Source organism: Pinus tabuliformis, chromosome 2_2 (genome assembly GCF_031772625.1).
Source record: "Pinus tabuliformis cultivar Carrire ecotype Pingquan chromosome 2_2, CPIR1, whole genome shotgun sequence".
Lineage (NCBI taxonomy): Eukaryota > Viridiplantae > Streptophyta > Pinopsida > Pinales > Pinaceae > Pinus > Pinus tabuliformis.
Window position 1 is genome coordinate 149,014,664 of NC_142300.1, and position 20,608 is coordinate 149,035,271.

At 40.1% G+C, this 20,608-nt stretch overlaps 1 protein-coding gene across 1 annotated transcript in view; it reads left to right on the plus strand.

The window, feature by feature from the left end:
- The window catches only part of LOC149191868 (calcium-dependent protein kinase 18-like), a 338,201-nt gene that overhangs the window by 73,165 nt on the left and 244,428 nt on the right, over positions 1-20,608 (plus strand). Inside the window, exon 2 of the mRNA XM_089404397.1 lies at positions 117-247. Coding sequence (XP_089260523.1) covers positions 117-247 — 131 coding nt within the window. The remainder of the gene's footprint in view (positions 1-116; positions 248-20,608) is intronic.

A 20,608-nucleotide genomic window follows, 5' to 3' on the forward strand; every position in this document is an offset into this window, starting at 1 on the left:
GCCAACAGCTCGTTGTAATATGCTTTTTCTTCATAGTAATCAAGGGCAGGTGTCAATCCTGGACAGCCAGTCTATATTTTGAGGTAATGATGGGTTTTTATTGAATGTCATTGCAGATGGTTCTTCCCATTGCTGTGGAGGATGTTAAGAGAGAGGTGAGGATACTGCAAGCCTTGACCGGACACGAGAATGTGGTTCAGTTTTACAATGCATTTGAGGATGATGATTTTGTTTACATTGTAATGGAGTAAGTTCCTCTATTTACTTACGTGATTTGTTTTCATGATTGTTGTTAATGTGTTTAGCTATGCATTGTACAATGTAAATTGATGGGGGATAACCTTTTCCTTTTGTTAAGATTTTTACTTAGGCAAAGGACAGTTAAATTATGTGATTGAAGCTGCCATGTACATTCCCCTCTTCTGAAATAAGTGCATGAACTTGTTTTGTTATACTGGATGTTAGGCCAGGAATTACGTCAAGAATTTACATTAAGTAGAGACATCACGTTGTTGATCCAAGTGTACCTATTCAGCAGAGAAACAATGTTTTGTTTGATATGCCAACCGTGAACAAAAGATAATTTGACGGTGTCAGATTCCCCTTCTCTAGTTTTGTACTGAATATGAAAAATTACATGTTCACCATTTTAATACTCTAACAACCCCACCACAGAAATGTACTGCTGCCCCAGGTTGGGAGGACTGGGCATGCCAACCTACACATTGGTATGAATTCTTAAGAAAGATATGGTGTAATATGTAAGGCTCCAAATAGCATCAAAAGTAGAGAATACATCGGAATATAATCCAAAGAACAATCATGAATAAGAAAAAACAGTGTTGCAAACATCCTGGTTTTATTGTGAAAAAAACGTGAAATCACGATTTTTTGGCTAAGCATATTTTATTGGCTGGAAAAATCAGCAATTTTTTCTATGGCCAAAAAATTGGGATTTTATCAGAAACTGCATGAAAAAATCGCAATTTGATGGAAAATCATGATTTAAATCACTTTTTTTTTTCCCGATTTTTTTTGTTTACTTTTTAAATTTTTGTATTTTTAAATTTTTGCTGATGTTTGCCTATTTTTACTGATATTTTCCCGAGTTTTTGGTTTTCCGTACCTTCGCTGATTTTATCCTGATGCCAATGTTTGCAACATTGTTAAAAGAACACCGAAAATATTCAGGAATTATGTGATATGTATTTTATGTGAAATATGGAAATATCTCACAAAACAAGAAAGCATTACATTGCAGTGGCGAATTAGAACTCATCACCTGAAGGTTGATCTATGTTATTTGTACCCCTTTTAACTTTAACTTTAACTATCTATGACTGATCTGTAATTGCTCAGCTGATGGCCAAGGTAATTCACTAGCATGGACCTTAATTAATAATTAATTTTGCTAAGCTAAATAGTTATCTCTGTTTGCTATTTTACAATGCATTGATTCTGATTGTGTATTGCTTTTAAACTGTAATTTAATTGTAATAAAAACAGTGCTGAAGAAATCAATCAGATACACAGTATTGCCACAGCGATTAGGTTGGAAACCCATCTGGAAAATCATCAAATTAATCGTTTGTTCAGATCTTTGTTAATAGAGGATTATATGCACGGGTGTACACTCTTATGGACTGTTCTTACTCCCCTTTTGGATTCTTGGAGATCTCTGCTATTGCTCAGGCATTGTCTTAATGACCATGGACAAGCTGTGTTCTGCCTTTAACCCATTTGGTTGTAGAACAAACCTGTGGTGTTGATGCTATCTCAGCATTCTTTTGAATTGACAACCAGTGGCTTCCTGTCCTGAGTTATACTCTCAATGAGATTGTTGCATGTCCCATCTGCTTGTGGACATTCTTGCTACAGATGTGGACTAACTTGGTGTTTGAAGTCTTCTTCTCTCCATCTTTGGAACATTCCTCAATCTGCCTGACAAAGTCTCTCCTAAGAGTTCATGAGCTTCGTTTTTGTTTCTATAGTCTACTTCCACAGAAAAATTCTTCAACAGAGCTTCTTAGTAGCTTCTGCAGCCACCTCTGGACAATGTTTTCTTCAGCAAAGTTTCTTCTGCTGCTGCTTTCTGCATGTTCCTTCTGCATCTTCTTTAACCCAACTTCTGGGCATTGTTTCTCTGCATTGAATCTTCTGCAGCTCATCTACTCTGTCTTGACTTCACTTCTGTTCCCTTTACCTTCAACTTAAGAAGCCCTAAGAACCTGCAGCCAAGAGGCTGCTTACCTTTCAGCTTCTCAGTGCTGGCTTTAGTCACCATTCTTACCACTCCCATTCTTCATTCTTGCCCTGTCTTTTTGTTGGTCCTTCTGCCCTGTTCATGTTCCCATGGGAATACCAAGAGGGCTTGAGTCAGTTACAGGCTCTTTCTTAACATGCTACAACCCAGAGTGCTTTTGGTGTTTTGGAAGACCAAGTGGTTGAATTTTACACTAAACTTTTGATGACACGTGGAGATAGCTTCCAGCATGCTGCTTCTGAGGGCGTTAACAGATGAAGCTTTTTCTGATTTTTGGGGGTCACCTGGACATATATGCCAGCTAACTACAGTCCAAATTTCATCCACATTTGGCCTCATATGACCATGTTATAACTTATGTCCAAATTATGATTTCTACAACAGGATTTCTTTTAAGGCTTCCGCAGCAAGCTGTTTGCTTCCACCTGCATTTTGGGATTTCTGCAACATGCCTGCATTTTGGGGATTTCTACAGCATGCTTGAGTCTTGGATATTCCCTTTAGTCTCCATGGCCCCTTTTATTTGAAAATCTGGTAACTTCTGCACTCAACCCATTGTTCAGAGTGAAAGTAATCTGATATCTAGATCCATTTTGGATAATACCTGCTCATTTAAAATGTTTATGAGTGCTGCAAAAGTTTTGACACCAACAGGTTCTTCTGCACGCGTTCTCCATCTTAGGTTTCTGATACCAAGGATCTTCCTCAATATGCTCGAGCCCTGAACTTGGCTCTGATACAAATATGATACATAATCACTTAGCCATTGAGCAAGGCAATGTTGATTTTGGGTAGCATCGGATGTGCTCTAGCTCTGAAATTTTGTGGAGGGGCTAGAACACATGAGATCTCCATGACCCAGAAATCGTTTGGTGAAATTCCTCCCAGATTGTGTTTTATTAAAGTAATTAATATTTTTAATGGGGTTCCTAAGTCTAAACTTAGGAAAATAAAAATATTAATGGATATTAATGAAAATATGGGTGAGAAGTTTCTAAGTGACGAAGATCAAGTCTAATTTAATCTGAGTTGTTGATTAGTGACTTAATCTCGACTGTTGATTCATCAACAAGAAAAGTATAAGAGGAGGCTTGAGGGTCAGTTGGAGAAACACCAAGTTGATCAATCAGTTCGATTTTTCTGGGGCGTGGTTTGCTGAGAAAATCAAACAAGTGATCTGAGTTGCAGTGAGAGGGGTAGAAGCAGAGATTTGGATCGGAGAGGAAGTTCCGAGCCAAAGAGTACGTAGCAGAGAGGCAGCTTGAGCATCAGGGAGGCAACGCAGAGGCCTACACAGCCCAGGAGGGGCTCACGCAGAGCTGACGCAATCCAGAGGGGCTCTTGTAGTGGCAGTACAAAATATTTGTCGGTAGTCCGATATTTTGCTGGAGAAGCGAGGTTATGAGCTGGGAGGGCTGAACAACAGTCTTCATCCAACAAATTGATCCAACAGAAGAGGAAACACAGTTCTGTAGAGGCAAGACGCTGGCCCACACAATGATTGCATAGGGACTTCACAATGTTTGTTGGGAGGGTGTCATATCACTCATTGGATTAGCTGTGACTTGGGGAGCGAGGTAAACCCTCGAATTTATTTCTTGTTGCCGTGATTTCTTTGTAAGGTTAGCCAATGTGAGAGGCAACTTGTTGTACTCAGATTCTGCTTGCTTAATAATACAAACCCTCTATCTGCTGCATCGATTTTCCCGCATTGGGGTTTTCCGGGGACGTGTTGTCCAAAAATAACGGTGTCGCGTATGTGCTTGTCTCATCTATTTTTTCAGTTTATGATCTGTATGTCAGTGTAGTTTGCAGTAGTGTTTACATCACTGTTTATCTAATTAAATAACTTGTTGAATGAAATAACAAGTAGGAGATGTCAAACCAGTAACTGCAGTAGGATTTCTGTTTGTAAAGATTCATAAATTTTCACATGGTGTCAAAGGGATTGCAGATCATAAGACATTGAAGCCATCAACCGGGAGATCTAGAAAATTTGCTACAGAGAGGCAGTTGTCTCGAGTGACAATGTAGTTCTAGAGCTTGAAACGTAAAGGAAGGGTGACACAGTGCAGAAGTGACGCAGAGGCTCATGCCGTGCCTGCGTCAACATTCTGAGCCAGGAGAGGGTAACCCAGTAGCCGGGAGGAGCCCACGCAGTGACTGCGTTAGTTCTCAGGGCTAGCGCAGAAGTAGAGAGGGGAAAATCAGGCTCACGCAGAGCCACATCATCTTTCTGGACCAAGGAGTGACACAGTGGCCAGGAGGAGCTCATCTAGCTCACGTAGTGACTGCGCAGAGCCTGAGGAGCTCAGATTCTTTAGTTGTTGGGGCAAAGGGAGCAACATAGATCAAATCTGAGGTGCTGGTGGGATGCTATCGTTGCTGGTGCAAAACAATGTCTGAGGAGACTGAACCATGATAGAGGGAGTCATTGCCTTAACAGATTTCTTGCCAAAGAAATCTAGATCCGGGTCACTGAGCAATAACAAAAGAGGCTCGGAGAGGGGTGATTCGACATTATTTGGCGTAAGGATTTCCGGGAAGGAAATTAAGACTCAAATGGAGTCTAGAGGGAACTTGTTCCTTAGAGGATTTCTAGCGCCAAAGAAATCTAGATCCAAGTTTTGCTGGGGCAGCAGTGAAAAAAGGGAGAAGAGAACCTGATTGACAATCATTTGAGCAGAGATGGCAGTAAATGGACTGAGGGATCAGGACAGATTGGATGGAGCATCCAACTTTGTCATCTGGAAGGCCAGGATCTTGCCGGTCTTGGACAAAAATTGCATCAAGGATTATGCCTTGAGGACGGTTGCTATTCTAGTCGATGCTGATCCTCTCAAGAAATACGAGGAGGCTCAAGCAAAGGCGAAGTGCATGATCTTGGACGGGGTCAAGGATCATGTGGTCCCACATATTGTTGAAAAAGGCACAGTAAGGGAAATGTGGGAGGCTTTGACCACTTTGTATGAGGGAACTTCCGTTCTACGAAAGATGTTGCTTGAAAACCAGCTGAGACAGTATCAGATGCAAAAGGGAGAAGAAAAAGATCCCTTCCTTCTTAGGTTGCAAGGGATCCGAGACCAACTAACTTCCATAGGGTCTACACCAAATCCTGAATTCATGATCAAGACTGCCCTGAATGCAGTCACTAAAGACTGGGAGACCTTTGTCCAGAGCATCTTGGGTAGAACTTCTCTCCCAAGTTGGGAGGAGATGTGGGCAACTCTTCGACAGGAAGAGATCAGACAGTTAACCAAGGCGGGAAGTGGCGACAAAGGATTCAGAGTCAAGAAGGAGGAAGAGGAGGATGCAAATCTTGCATTAGCGGGATAACAAGGGTAGCAGAAGAGGAAAAGAAAAGATATATCCAAAGTCAGATGCTTCAGATGTGAACAGGGACATTTCGCCACTCATTGCTCTTAGAAGAAGGGCAAGGAAGAGAAGTTTGACTCAAAGTCTGCTGCAGCAAAAGCTGACAAGGAGGATGATGATGAGGATTGCGCCATGAGTGCTCATGCACCTCTAGAGAAGAGGTGGTGTAATATTGAGTTGTAGTTGGGAGGAATACATGCAGGGGAAGGATCCTTGAGGTGCCCAAACTCTTGGATCACATACGGCTACGGGAGCCCTTAATGATAGTAGCAGAATGACGAGAGTCAGTTGGTGTGAGGGATGATGGAGCAACAGTGGCAGAGCTAGAGTGCCAAAGTCTGAAGCAACGCAGTAGAGTGTTGAGCAGTGCGGGAGGCACAAAGCAGATACAACAACAGCGCAGTAGCATTAGAGGGTCAGCACAGACTAGCAGCAGAAAGTAGCTTTAGCAGCACGAGGTATTTAGACTGACCAACATGTCAGCTTTTGGGTGACCTTTTCAGTTGCTTACTTCTCAGCAACTGAGTTGCAGTGCAACAGTTAGCAGTGGCAGTGCTATGGGCAGCATGATGCAACATATTGAGAGGGAGTTGTAGTACAGATGCAGCAGTGGCAATGTCATATGCAGCAGTACAGGTTGCAGTAGTGCAGTGGATCAAGGGCAACACGCTGAGCATCAACAACACAGAGGACCGATGCCATGGATCAGTGTGATACTTCTGTTGGGAAGTATTGCTAGAGCACATTCCTTGCTAAGAGAGAGTGTTGATTTTGGGTAGCATCTAGTGTTGCAGGAAATGTCCCCCCCCGGGATCAAAACCCCAATTCGCGATCCGTACGGATGTGTGGGGGAATCGCCGTACAAAGCACGTTTCGGAAAACTGAAACGTGTTTCGTGCTGATAAACATGCTTCTTGCCATTTTCGAAAGTGTGTGGTTGAAACGCGTTTCGTACGATGGTTCAGTCGTACAAAGTGTGTTGCTTCGGGATCCGATCCATACGGATCACGACCGATTCCGCCCATGCTTCCGCTGTTTCCGCCGCGCGCCAAAAAATCGTTGTTTTTTTTTTTTTTTTTTAAATTTTTGTTATTTTTTAAAGGTTGGGTGGGTCCACCTTGGGTTAGGGTGAGGAAAAAAGGGATTTAACCTCCCATTCATCTCTCATTTTCTCACATTGAGCTTATGAGAGCTTGGAGAAGAGAAGAGAGGAGAGGAGAGCTTGGAGGAGTGAAGGAGGAGCTAGGAGAAGGAGGAGGAGCTTGGAGGACTTCCATCTACAAGAGCTAAAGAGGTAAGTGCAAACTCTAAACTCCGTTATTTTTTTGACATTTTTTTGTATTTTTCTCCTCCCTCTCCTACTCTTTCCCATTCTTTCTACTTGCTCATTTAATTGCAGGTTGTCCACCACCTATATCCATATTCCAAGATGGTGTTCTTTTGGCTTCTATGTATCATTCCACTTTTGGTTTTAATGATGGCAAGGGGGAGTAGGAATAGAAGGGAAGAAGCACAAGAGGATAGTGGTTCCAATATGAGTGACCCAATGTATGATGAGGAGGAACGGTTTGAAGAGGAAGGGGATGAAGTTGAACCCGAAGGGAACATTGAAACACTAGAGGTGAAAGTTGCATTAACACCTTTGTGGACCTATGTGACCAAACTTGAAGGGGGAAAGGGTGGTGGAAGCTACAAATTTTTGTGCCCTCATGGTTGTCATGGAGGAAAACCATTTAGTGGTTCATATACCAGTGTGAGGAGGCATCTTTGTGGGGTGATGGACAATGATGACAAAAAGGGTGCTCTGGGGATACAAATTTGCCCAAACATTTCAGTTGAACAAAGAAGAAAATACATCCAAGTAGAGGAGGTTGCACAACAAAAAGCAAGAAACAAAAAACTCATTCTGAATCAAGTGCAACCTCTAGATTTGGTAGCTCATTTGGAGGTAAATGAAAAATAGGGGATTTCCTGAATGTTACTGGGAGGGATGATGTGGATGGAAAGATAGTCTGATTTCTTTGTGCTTGCGGTGTACCATTTAATGTGCTTTGCTCCCCTATTGGCATGAAATGGTAAAGGCCATCAATGAAGCCCCAAAAGGATACAAGTCCCCCAACTATGAGAAAGCTAGAACAATGTTATATAAAGAGAAAAAGCAAAGCTTCAAAGAGCTTTGAAACGTTTTACAAATGAGTGGGTAGATTGGTATCCATTGTATCAGATGGGTGGACAAATATTAGAAACCAACATTTGATAAAATGTTCTTGGTGTTTCTGCTAGTGGTGCAATATTTGTTACATGTCATGACTCCTCCATCACTGCATCTTCCCAAAACATTGCAGACCCCCTATTGCAATCAATCAAAGATGTTGGTCTGAAGAATGTGGTTCAAGTGATTACAGATAATGCAACAAATTGTAAGGCAGGAGGAAAACTTATTGAGCGTACTCATCCACATATCTTTTGGTTTGGGTGCCTGGTTCACACATTGAACCTTTTGATGCATGATATTGTGAAGCATAAAGAATGTGGGTGGATTAATGAGCTTTACAGGAGAGGGAAGCAACTCATTAAATTCATCACAGGGCATACAAGGGTAAACTAATTCTATGGCACTTACTTCCAAGTTGCAGTTGCTTAAACTTGCAAAGACAAGACTTGCCAGTTATTACCTCACCTTTAGGTGGCTAGTGAAGGTGAGACAAGCTTTAACTAATATGGTGTGTGCTGAAACATGGGATGAAATTAACACTGATAGAGATGGTGCTAATGCAGCCAAGGACACTATTCTTGACATGTACTTTTGGTCACAGGTTAAATATGTTTTGCAATTCACCAAACCAATTTATTACATGATCAAGTTTGGAGATTCAGATACTAATAATTGGGGATGTGTATGAGCAAATGGATAGCATGTTGGGGCAGACTAAAGACATTGTTGAGCCTAGAGATATCACCTTGTACAATTATATTTGTGCAGAGGTGGAAAACCGATGGGAAATGCTAAATGTTCCATTGCATGCATTAGCATATGTTTTGACACCTAAATAATATCATCCATCATGGCTTTCAACACCAGCACCTTGGGGGGAGGGGCGGCGGGTTGGGGGGGAGCAGGAGAAAACCACACCAAGATCAAGAGGTTCACAAAAAATATATGATTGCATCGAGTAAATTAGTCCCTGATGAGGAGGAGGCTGCTATGGTACGGAGATAGTTGAGCAACTATACACTTAACACTGGTCCATTTGGGAGCATGCATGCAATCAGAGGTCGAGAGACTTTTTGTTCTCTTGAATGGTGGAACATGCATGGAGGGGCTACTCCACTTATACAAACTTTGGCATTGCGGGTGCTATCACAGGTGGTAAACACTTCTTTTGCAAAGATGTGTTGGAGCTCTTATTCTTTCATCCGCAGTGTTAAAAGGAACAGGTTGAGTTTAGACTGGGCAGAGAGCTTGGTTTATGTTCATTACAACTTGCGATTGTTGTCCCATTACTGTGATGATGCAAATACTAATAAAGACCTTAAGATTTGGGACAGGAATCCAGAGGAGCCCAATTTGGAGGATTGAGTGTTGCGATTAGAGCAATTAGAGGATGCTTGTATCCAGGTATGCCCATTGTGTTATGGATTTTGCTTATAAAGCATTTCTCTAATTCATGTTTTTAATTTTTTTTGTTAACTAGTGGTTTTTTTTGTATGAATTTTTTGAGTGATTCCATGATGATGATGATCGAGTTGAGATGCCACCCCCATTTGGTCCCTTGGTTCCTAGGTTCCATGGTTCAACACCAACAGCAGGGGGTTCATCTTCATCAGTTTCAGTGCCACAACTTCCACATGCATCATCTTCTTCATTGCCACCACGTGGAGGCCTGCTGCCACATTTTCTTTGTGGTGGAAGGAGGAGAGATTAGTAGATATATTCACAATTTACTACTTTTGTCATAGATTAATCATTAGACTTGTAGGCTTGTGAATTTGAACCTTTTTGTCTTGGCGGTGACCGAGTGACCTATTTTGTAAACATTATTATTTGAATTTTGGACATGACAAATGTTGATAGTTGCTCACTTGCTAGATAAATCATAATATGCTTTATGTTTTATGTTTTATAATATGCTTAAATGTTTTATGTTTTATAATATGCTTAAAAATTTGATGTATGTTTGTAATTGCTAGAATATAGATAGTTGATGCTCGAATAATTAGTCATTGATGTACATACTAGTAACTACAATGGAATCATGGGTGCCATATCTATCTTGATTTATGCAAAAATATGCATGTTTTCATGTCTTCTACAACTAATTTGGTATTTGGGATGTTTGTTTTGAATATAAATGCATATATATATATATATAGTAGATGCTTCCGCAGACGCTTCGCTTCCTAGATTTTTGGAAAATGACGCTTCCACGTTCCCGCTTCCAAAAAAAGTCCCCGTTTCGTCCCCGCTTCGTGCAACATTGGTAGCATCGGATGTTCTCTATCTCCCAAATTTTGTGGAGGGGCTAGAACACATGAGATCTCCAAGACCTAGAAATTGTTTGGTGAAATTTCTCCCTGATTGCGTTTTATTAAAATAATTAATATTTTTAATGGGGTTCCTAAGTCTAAACTTAGGAAAATAAAAATATTAATGGGTATTAATGAAAATATGGGTGAGAAGCTTCTAAGTGACGAAGATCAAGTCTAATTTAATCTTAGCCGTTGATTAGGGACTTAATCCCGGCCATTGATTCATCAACAGGAAAAGTATAAGAGGATGCTTGAGGGTTAGTTGTAGAAACACCAAGTTGATCAATCAGTTCGATTTTTCTGGGCCGTGGTTTGCTGAGAAAATCGAACAAGTGATTTGAGTTGCAGTGAGAGGGGCAGAAGCAGAGATTTGGATCGGAGAGGAAGTTCCGAGCCAAAGAGTACATAGCAGAGAGGCAGCTTGAGCATCAGGGAGGCAGCGCAGAGGCCTACGCAGCCCAGGAGGGGCTCACGCAGAGCTGACGCAGTCCAGAGGGGCTCTTGCAGTGGTAGTGCAGAGTATTCATCAGTAGTCCGAGATTTTGCTGGAGAAGCGAGGTTTTGAGCCGAGAGGGCTGAACAACAGTCTTCATCCAGCAAATTGATCCAACAGAAGAGGAGACACAGTTCTCTAGAGGCAAGATGTTGGCCCACACAGTGATTGCATAGGGACTTCACAGTGTTTGTTGAGAGGGTGTCAGATCACTCATTGGATCAACTGTGACTTGGGGAGCGAGGTAAAGCCTATATTTCTTGTTGCCGTGATTTCTCTGTAAGGTTAGCCGGCGTGAGAGGCAACTTCTTGTACTCAAATTCTGCTTGCTTAATAATACAAACCCTCTATTTGCTGCACTGGTTTTCCCGCATTGGGGTTTTGCGGGGATGTGTTGTCCAAAAATAACGGTGTCCCTTGTGTGCTTGTCTCATCTATTGTTTTAGTTTATGATTTGTATGTTAGTGTAGTCTGCAGTAGTGTTTATATCATTGTTTATCTAATTAAATAACTTGTTGAATGAAATAACAAGTAGGAGATGTCAAACCAGTAACTGCAGTAGGATTTCTGTTTGTAAAGATTCAGAAATTTTCACAGGCAATGCAATGGAATGGACCTTTATTAATTTTGCAGAAATAAATAATTATTTGTTTGTATTTTACTGTGCGTTGATTCTGATTGTGAATTTCTTGTACACTGTTATTTAATTGCAATTAAAACAGTATTGAAGAATTCAATCACGGCCATAGTAATAGCATGGAGATTACCTTGGAAACCCATTTGGGAAAACAACAAATTAATGACATCTTCAACTCTTCATCAATATATGTAGTACATGCAAGGGGTTACAATCTTATATATAAATCATATGATAATTAATTTATTAATGTCCAATTAATGACCATTGTTACCCCTCCTTTTAGCAGGGGTACCCATAGTAGATTTTTTGAGGAATACAATAGTTTGTGGTGTGGCATAGCCCTTCTCTATGATCTGGTTCAGTGTTACCAAAATCGGGGTTAAATCTTGATAAAATTGTGAAATCACGAGTTTTTCAACCAAATGATTTTATTGGCTGGGTTTTTGGCGAGTTTCTTAAAATTGAAAAAATCGGGATTAAATCGTAAAAATCGTGATAAAATTGCCAGTCGGTCGATTGAAAAACTCATGGGGGTTTGTTCAAAACGGCGTTAAGTAAAAAATATTAGTGTTTTTTTGATCATTTGGCACTGTTATCTCACCGAGTCATTTGCACGACTTGTGAAAAGAAGAGACTAGAATCTAAGCAGTGATGAGGAATAGATTTGCTGTATTTTTCTCAATTGCTCAACAATTTATCTCTAGCAGCCTCAAATTTGTAGGTAGGTGCCAAAGTTTCTCATGCTTTTTTTAGTTTCAATGGAGGATCAGGGTTTCAAATGAGTGTTGGGTTGAATTTATTTGTGTCCAACCCACACAAAGTTGCAAACCATGAATATTCAATATATTAAAACCCACAGTGTTGGGCGTTTTCCTGTGAGGGTTTTAATGCTGGGCGTTTTACTTCAGTTGTTAACCCAATCAACTAATTCAACCCTTCAACCCATGCATTCCATGAATCTATCAGTCTGTTTGAGCATGGCAACATGAATGCATATGGATTTTTAATATTTTAATGAACAGTTTTTAATTTTTTCATGTGATGGATAGCTTTTAATTTTTTTCAAATTCTCTTTTTATGCCCTAGGTTCAACTTCAAACAAAATGTTGAGGCACTTGGACCCTATGTGGGAATATGTTGACCCCGATGTTGTAACCGAGGAGGGGGGGTTTCAATAGACAATATTTGACTTGCAAGTTGTATTCCAAGTGTTTGTCAGGGGGCATCAACCGATTGAAATTCCATTTGGGGCAAATTTCGGGACAAAATATAGAAGTTTTCCCATGGAAAACTCTAGAAATCATTCGTAACGCCATTAAATGACTGCAAGATAAAGAAGGCACTAAAGATAATAGGGCAACAATGAGAAGTCAAATTGTAGGGGGAGGAGTGGGGGGAATTGATAGTGCTTATTCAATATCACCTTCCACATCCACATTGCCCAACCCCTTAGCTGTCTCATCTCTTTTTGTTCCTAGAACTGTACCTAGTGCACAACCTTGCATCAAATTGATACTTAAAAAAAGGAAAATGAAGAAGCTAACAAGCTGGTGAGTAGTTGTCTTCTATGGAGTGATGTTCCTTTCAACATTGCCAAGGCCAATCCATTCTACCAACCTATGTTTGATGCGGTTGCTATTGTTGGCACAAGGTACAAAGCCCCTTCCTATGAGTTGAGAGGGCTTATTCTTCAAAATGAAAAGGTTGTTTGCATTGCTAGATTAGAGGAGTTTAGGGCATCATGGTAACACTGTATGCACTGTGATGTTTGATGGTAGGAAGGATTAGAAGGGTAGGACCCTTCTTAACGTCTTGGTTATTTGTCTTGAGGGGACAATGTTTATGAAGTTTGTTGATGCATCTGCACATATTAAAGATGCAAATTTATTATGTGAGTTGTTGGACACCTTCATTGAGGAGGTAGGTCCACAAAATGTTGTCCAAGTAATAAGGGAAAATGCTACAAATTATGTTGCTACTGGTAGGTTTCCTATGGAGAGGCATACTAACTTGTTTTGGACACCTTGTGCTACACATTGTATTGACTTGATGCTGGAGGATATAAGGAAGATTCCCTTTGTGAAGGATATTGTTGAATCATCCAAGAGCGGAACAAAATTTATATATAATCATGCATCTATGCTTAGCTTGATGAGAAGATTCACCAATAACAAAGAGTTGGTGCTTCTGGTTTTCCACTAGTTTCATATCTCTTCAGTCTCTGTTGAATTCTATATGGGATGTGAAGAACATGTTTCTTTCAACGGAGTGGCGTGATTTATCTTTTAGACGCAAATCGGAGGGAGAGGCCATATGTAGACTAGTTTCATATCAAGAGAGATTTTGGATATTACTGGAGGAGGCATGTGCCATTTTTGAACCTTTGGTAAGGGTTATTGGGTTGGTTGATGGAGAATCCTGCAATGGGCTACTTTTATGAGACCATGGATAGGGTCAAAGAAGCCATTCATACCTATTATGAGAATAAGGGGGATTAGGGGCTTGAGAAACAAGAGCTGTTATGGAGAGTGATTGAGGAGTGATGGAACAAGACCCTCCATTGCCCCCGTCATGCTCCAGGGGTCTACTTCAACCCTGCATTTTTGTACTCCTGTGGTTTCGGATTTGATGGCGAAGTGATGGATGGATTCTTCATCTGTGTTGAGAGGATGTTGTCATTTGAGGCAAAACGTGAAGGGATTTCTAACAATATATATATATATATATATATATATATATAGGATGGTAGGTGGCACATTTGGTTTTAGCATGGCTCTTAAGGATAAGAAGACCAAAATGCTAGGTAAGCTCCAGTTTGTTTCAATTATAAAATTTCGTTGTCTCTTTATAATTTTCTTCAAGTTCCAAATTCAATTTTATTTTATTTTATTTTCTTATGTTTTTCTTATTTGTTTTAACTTGTAGATGCTTGGTGGACAAGCTATGGTTGCAGAGTACCACATCTCCAAAAGCATGCCATTCGAGTGCTCAAACAAACATGTAGTTCCTTCGGATGCGAGCACAACTGAAGTGTATTTGAAAAAATACTCATCAAGAAGCCCAATAGGTTAAAAAAATTAAAATTAATTTTCTTAACTTATTATAAATAATATTTTGTTATTTTTTATATTTAAATTTTCTAATTACTAATATATAATTTACAACCCTGATACAGGTTGGAGTCCCAACGCCTTAATGACATGGTTTATGTCTACTACAATCTTCGATTGTGGGTGAGACGACTTAAAAAAATCCCTGATGTGAAAGCAATCTCATTGGATCATATTGACACAATTGTTGCATGGAGGGTTGAGACTGAGAGGCCTATCATGGAACCGATCCTTAATTGGCTAGAGGTGGAGTTTTCAGAGGAGGTAGCAGTTGCAGAGGAGACAAAGGTAGAGGAGGAGGAGGAGGAGCAGAAGGAGCAGGAATAGGAGCTGGAGCAAGAGCAAGAGGAGGGTAACACCATCTAGCATGGGCATCAACAGAGGATAGAGGCGACCTCCTATTTTGCTTCTAGAGAACGTCGAAGTCCATTTTTAGCCTTAGGGGCCTTCTTCCCCCAGAGGAAAAGCCATTCCCTATTCCTGCAAGAGGGGCAGAGGAACTTAGTGACTCACTATTTTTGACATGTAGATGACTCATGATGATGAGATACATTTATCATATGTTTTGTTGATATTTTGATCCTTGAGGCTAATTCAGGACTCAAGATTTAGGACTTGATTCACTGTTGATATGTGATGTACCACTAGACTTCTTATACATCTTATATATCTTTCATATTAGATTTCCTTTCATATTTATGTGGCAATGCATTTATCTGATGTTGTGGATATTTTGGTTGATAAAAAAATTGAAACAAATGAATATTTTTGTACTTTTTAAATTTTGCCGAGTTTCTGTTGATTTTTTCGATTCTCTTTCGACTTTTACAACTTTTTCAATTTTCGTACCCTTGCCGATTTGTTCTCAAGTTTGACTTTTGCAACATTGATCTAGTTGCATTCTGATTTTTGGGAGCATTTACATTTCCCAAGGCAGTTCACATTGTTCAATTCGAGGCACTTCACGTATACCGAGGCATTGGTCACACCTCCCAAGGCAGTTCACATTGTTCGATTTAAGGTACTTCACGTATATGGAGGCATTGGTCACACCTCCCAAGGTAGTTCATATTGTTCATTTTGAGGCACTTCACGTATACCGAGGCATTGGTGACACCTCCCGAAGCAATTTTGGGGCCATTTATGGACACTTGGACATCACCTTGGCATGCCTTATGGAAGGGTATGAATTCTCTCCTTGTTGGTCATTTTGGAGTGGATTTTCACAATGTTTGAAGGCCAATTGGTACACATGGCAGTTGCGAGTTTTTATTGCAGCCTTTGATGACTTGAAAGTGTGACGTGGATGATGTGTCACCCTTTTGAGACCCCTTGAAATGATGTGGGTAAGGCTTGGACCAATGTTGCACGAAGTAGGGACAAAGTGGGTGCATTTTTTAGAAGCAAAGTGCATCAAAAGTGTCATTTTTCAAAAATCCTTAGAACTGAAGTGCCCTAGGAGCACACACACACATATAGTGCATTTATATTTATAAAAAACATCCTTAATGCCAAATTAGTTGCAAAATATATGAAAGCATGCATATTTGTACACAAATCAAGATAGAAATGGTATCTATAACACATTAGTGATTATTATTCGAGCATCAACCTTCTAGATTCTAGCAATTACAAAGCTCCATCTTCATCTACAATATAATTGTAATATCCAATGTCAAACCTTGGATCTATCCTATGATTGCATAAAGAACCAATATCCACTATCAAATTCAAGTGGACAAGGTCAACAATACATAAAACAATAAGTGATGGTGGCATGTGTTCAATTCTCTAACAAAATAGCTAGATGAAGGTACGATACCTCCATCCAAAAGGGAATGAGACCATGCCATACTTTAGTGTCTAACTTCTCAAAACCTCGAAGTGTAGTGCTTCATTAACAAACTCATCAAGTTAGGTAGTGAGGTCATCCTCATGACGTTTAGATAGATGTTCACTTCATCATGAGATCTATGGGTAGTTTTATTGTCTATTAAGAGAGTTGCAAATTAGTTGCAAAATATATGAAAACATGCATATGTTCTCACTCTCCCTCATCCCTAAACCCACCCTAGGTCCCACCCTCAACCCAAAGTTAAAGGGGAAAAGAAGTCACCCCCTGGAATTGTGTGTATTCCTTTGGAACCATGCACAAAGTGCGATGGATCCGTGGAGAAACTATGGATGGAATCGTAGTTCCACGCTTGGAACCATGCACAAAATTATCACAGTCTCATAGCGGTAGGAGCTGTGATTTTGGGTGGAAGCATGGTTCTAGAATTTGGGGATGTTGTTATGAGGTCGATTCGGGCATGAATCCACACGATGTTCTGTTACAAACTTCGAGACATGGGGGGGGTGGTTCCTGTAACATTGGCTTGGACAAAACATCTTGGAGGTAAGTGAGCTAGAATGAGGATTGTTCCCATTATATATTGATGTCACTTGGCTGTATGGGGGCTTTTTGACCTAAATTTTGACTTGTAGAAGCATCCTCCATGCTTTACGGAATGCCTTGACTTACAATATGACTATGGGTCCTCTTTTGAGGCATGATTTAGAGGTGTTAGACAATATCTTTACTTGATCTATGGAGTTGTGTGGAGGTGACGTCAACCCAAGGTCAATTCATATTCAAATTGGAGGAATGTTGGAGCCTCAGAAGTGAACGTTGAGGGTCTTCTCCACTTTGTGAACAACATCAAATTAAATTGAAGCATAAATAAAGGTGGGAGTTGGACCATGATTGAAGACTTGGCTTGGATTTGCTTCATCATATTTCAAGGGTTGAATTGCACCAAATAAGGGAAACATTGAGACATATCTTGCCTTAGAAGCCTTTTGAATTATGTTTAAGTCACCTCGAGTTAAAATTCCAGCTAGCTGTTGGATCTTTGACAACCATCTAGAGCAAATTAAGGTGGAAATTAGAGTTTCCTTCACCATGTTTTGTGGCTTCTTCCACCGAGCGTTGACTATCTCCATACATTTGGGAGGCTAGGTGTTAGCATCTTGGATCATTTATCTATTCTTGGGTGGATTGACCCCTCTCTTCAAGTGTTTTACTCAATTTTGTCATTGTACGTGTGGCTTGACCACTTTATTTTTGTATGTGTTAGTTTACTTGATTTCAAGAGTTGGTTAGATTTATTTTTCTTAGGCCAGATCTAAGGAATTAAATCAAATAATGATACTTTATAGTAAAGGATGTAGATCTCACTCAATAAATAGAAGAGGGCTCCTCATTTGTACTTATGGTTGGATTGTGAGAGCACTCCTCTCCTTGGAGCTTAATGTAAATATCTTTAATTGAGAATTCTTATTGTTAAGGGCTTATCCATTTGGTGAATTTCTTTGACTTAGAAGCTATTCTTTCTTGGTTATTTATTTTACATTATTAAAGGATGACTAACACAAGGCTATGAAGGTTGATCCCTTTGAAAGGCAACTTTGTCACTTGGAAGGAGGATGTCTAGAGGTTCTTCTCACACACTCTGCTTTGTTTGTTTGGGGTAAGTTTTAATCCTCCTTGCTAGGCCATACTCCAAAGTTCCTTTGTAAGGGTTTTGATTCTATTTCATGCCTGGTCAATCTTGTGGTTGAAGGCTTTCCTTGTGGAGGGATCCCTTATAGTGGGGCCATGGATTAATGATTTTTCCTTGATTAGCCAAGGGGTTCATTTAGCTATCGGGTTCTAACCTTTCGTCCTAATCCATAGATATTGGATAATCGAATTAAGGGGGTTCTCTTCTTGCTCTCATCTTGCTAGTTGATTCCTCTTGACTTTATAGCTCGAGAAGGATATTGGCATTGATCTTCATATCCCTCCATCACACCTTTCTTTTCCATTTTTTTAAGAAAGCCCTAGAAATTCTCCAAAAATATGTTTTGTTAAGGAAACCATTAATATCACCTTGTGCCCCTTTTACTAAGCTTAATGATTCTAGTAGGGAAGCTCCCCTTGAATTGGAGGAGATCTAGCCTAAGTGAGAGGACAGGTTGTTGAGGTAATAGTGGGTGACCTTCCTAAAGGTTCGCATCAGATTGTTCATTGTGGATTGGGGCTTTTATCATGTACTTACAATTTTGGCCGCAACAACCACAAAAGTAGGTCAAAGGCACTGTTGAGTACAATGATGCCGTTATAAAGCAGGGGTACCAGAAGGTCTCCTATAAAAGGAAAGACGTAGAAAGTAAAATAAAATAAGGTAGAGTAGAGAGTGAGATCTAATTTAAGGCATGAACAACCCTCGACCCCAACCTCAGAAACTTGTTGCAAGGTATAGATGTATAGGAGGAGAAGATCCAAGAACAAGGAGAACCAAAAGTAAGGAGTCTATCTTCATGCCAATGGACAAACTGTGTTGTGCCTTACCCTTTTGGCTTGTAGAATGGTCCTCTCAATTTGCTGCTATCTTACATTCTTTCAAACTGACAATTGATGGCTTTTACCTAGTATCGTCCCTCAATGAGATTGTTGCATGCTTTATCTTCTCATGGACATTCTTTCTCTATATGTAGACTAACTTGGTGTTCAGAGTCTAGAGATGTATAGGAGGAGAAGATCCAAGAACAATAAAAACCAAAATTAAGGAGTCTGTCTTCATGACCATAGACAAACTATGTTTTGCCTTACCCGTTGGCTTGTAGAATGATACTCTAATATTGTTGCTATCTTCATGTTCCTTCGAATTGACAACTGATTGCTTCTACCCGATGTCATCTCTCAATGAGATTGTTGCATGCTTGATCTTCTTGTGAACATTCTTTCTCTATATGTGGACAAACTTGGTTTTCAAAGCCTTCTTCTCTCCATCTTTGAAACAATCCTAAATCTATTGCTAAATGACTCTTTTTCCTTTTAAGAGTTTATGAGCTTCTCCTTCGATTCTATGACTTGCTTCCACAATAAAGTTTCCTCAATAAAGCTTCTTATCAACATCTACAACTACCTTCTTGACATTGTTTTCTTCAGCAACTTCTTCAACAAAATTTCTTACTCCGCCACCTTCTATCAAGGTTCCTTCTATGGTGTCTTCAACCCACCTCTTATACAAGGTTTATCTACAAGGAATCTTCTACAACCCATGTCCTCTCCGTTGGCATCTTGATGGGCCTCCACCCTTTGTTTATGTATTATTTGGGAGGACTTAAACATCTACCATGAAATAAGTAGGAGAAGAGTGGTATTATTAGAGATGACATATATAGAGAGTGTATCTAGGTTACCCACCTGAAGTCGACAAGGGGGTTCAAGCCCAATATGACCTTCCATGAAAAGCGCTTCTTCGATTTGTGGCATAGACTCATTGTTTGACCCTCTTACAGATTGACACTAGATGCATGTGTTCAAGGTCCCCTTGGGCCAGTCTCAAGTGGGTTCTCAACTTCTCATAGGCATCGAATAGAGGCCGAACATCAGATCACATAGGAAGACAAGATTTTCTAACTTTGTTATATGTAGGATTTTGAGATGGATGAGCATTCTATTTTTTGGTGCCCTACCTATTATGAGATCTAAGAAAAGTTCCACTGCCTCTTCAAGGAGTCTCAAAACTTTCGCCATTTTCTTCTGGTACTTGAAGCCATGATACTTAATCTTGTTTATGAGGGAGGCTTTGACTCTTTGATCATTCACCCTTAGCCCACTGCCTACCCCCTGCTACTTGGTTGGATACTAGTTAGACAATCACATCCTATTTCATGGTGCTTATAGTGGATAAGGGCACCAATACCTAGGAAGACATCAACTATAATATTCCTAGTGGAAATATTAAGTGATAAACAAAGCAAGATCATGAACATGCAACCATAAATAAACATACACGAAGAAACATCAGTGTACACCCAAAATAATCTTTGAATACTGAGCCATTTTATTATTGATGCAGAATGGAGTATAATGAGTAGGAATAGAGGAACCTGGGCTTGCTACAACAAGGCAAAACCCAGGTGTAAATAGTGAAGCCCGAGTGTTGAATAAGCTCCTCTCCAAACACTGTGCTAACTGCTGCTGCTGTAGGTGAACTGCGCTTTCTGCCCTCTATTCATCTCCAAAAATTTTGAAATTTTAGTCATGAGCTCCCCATGACAACTCCATCAAAACCCAGAAATCTTATAGCCAAATTCCAACCAGCCCAACAAGCCCTAAAAAGTTCGAGTTCCTTGGCTCACTAGCTCTGCGTCCCATAAGGAAA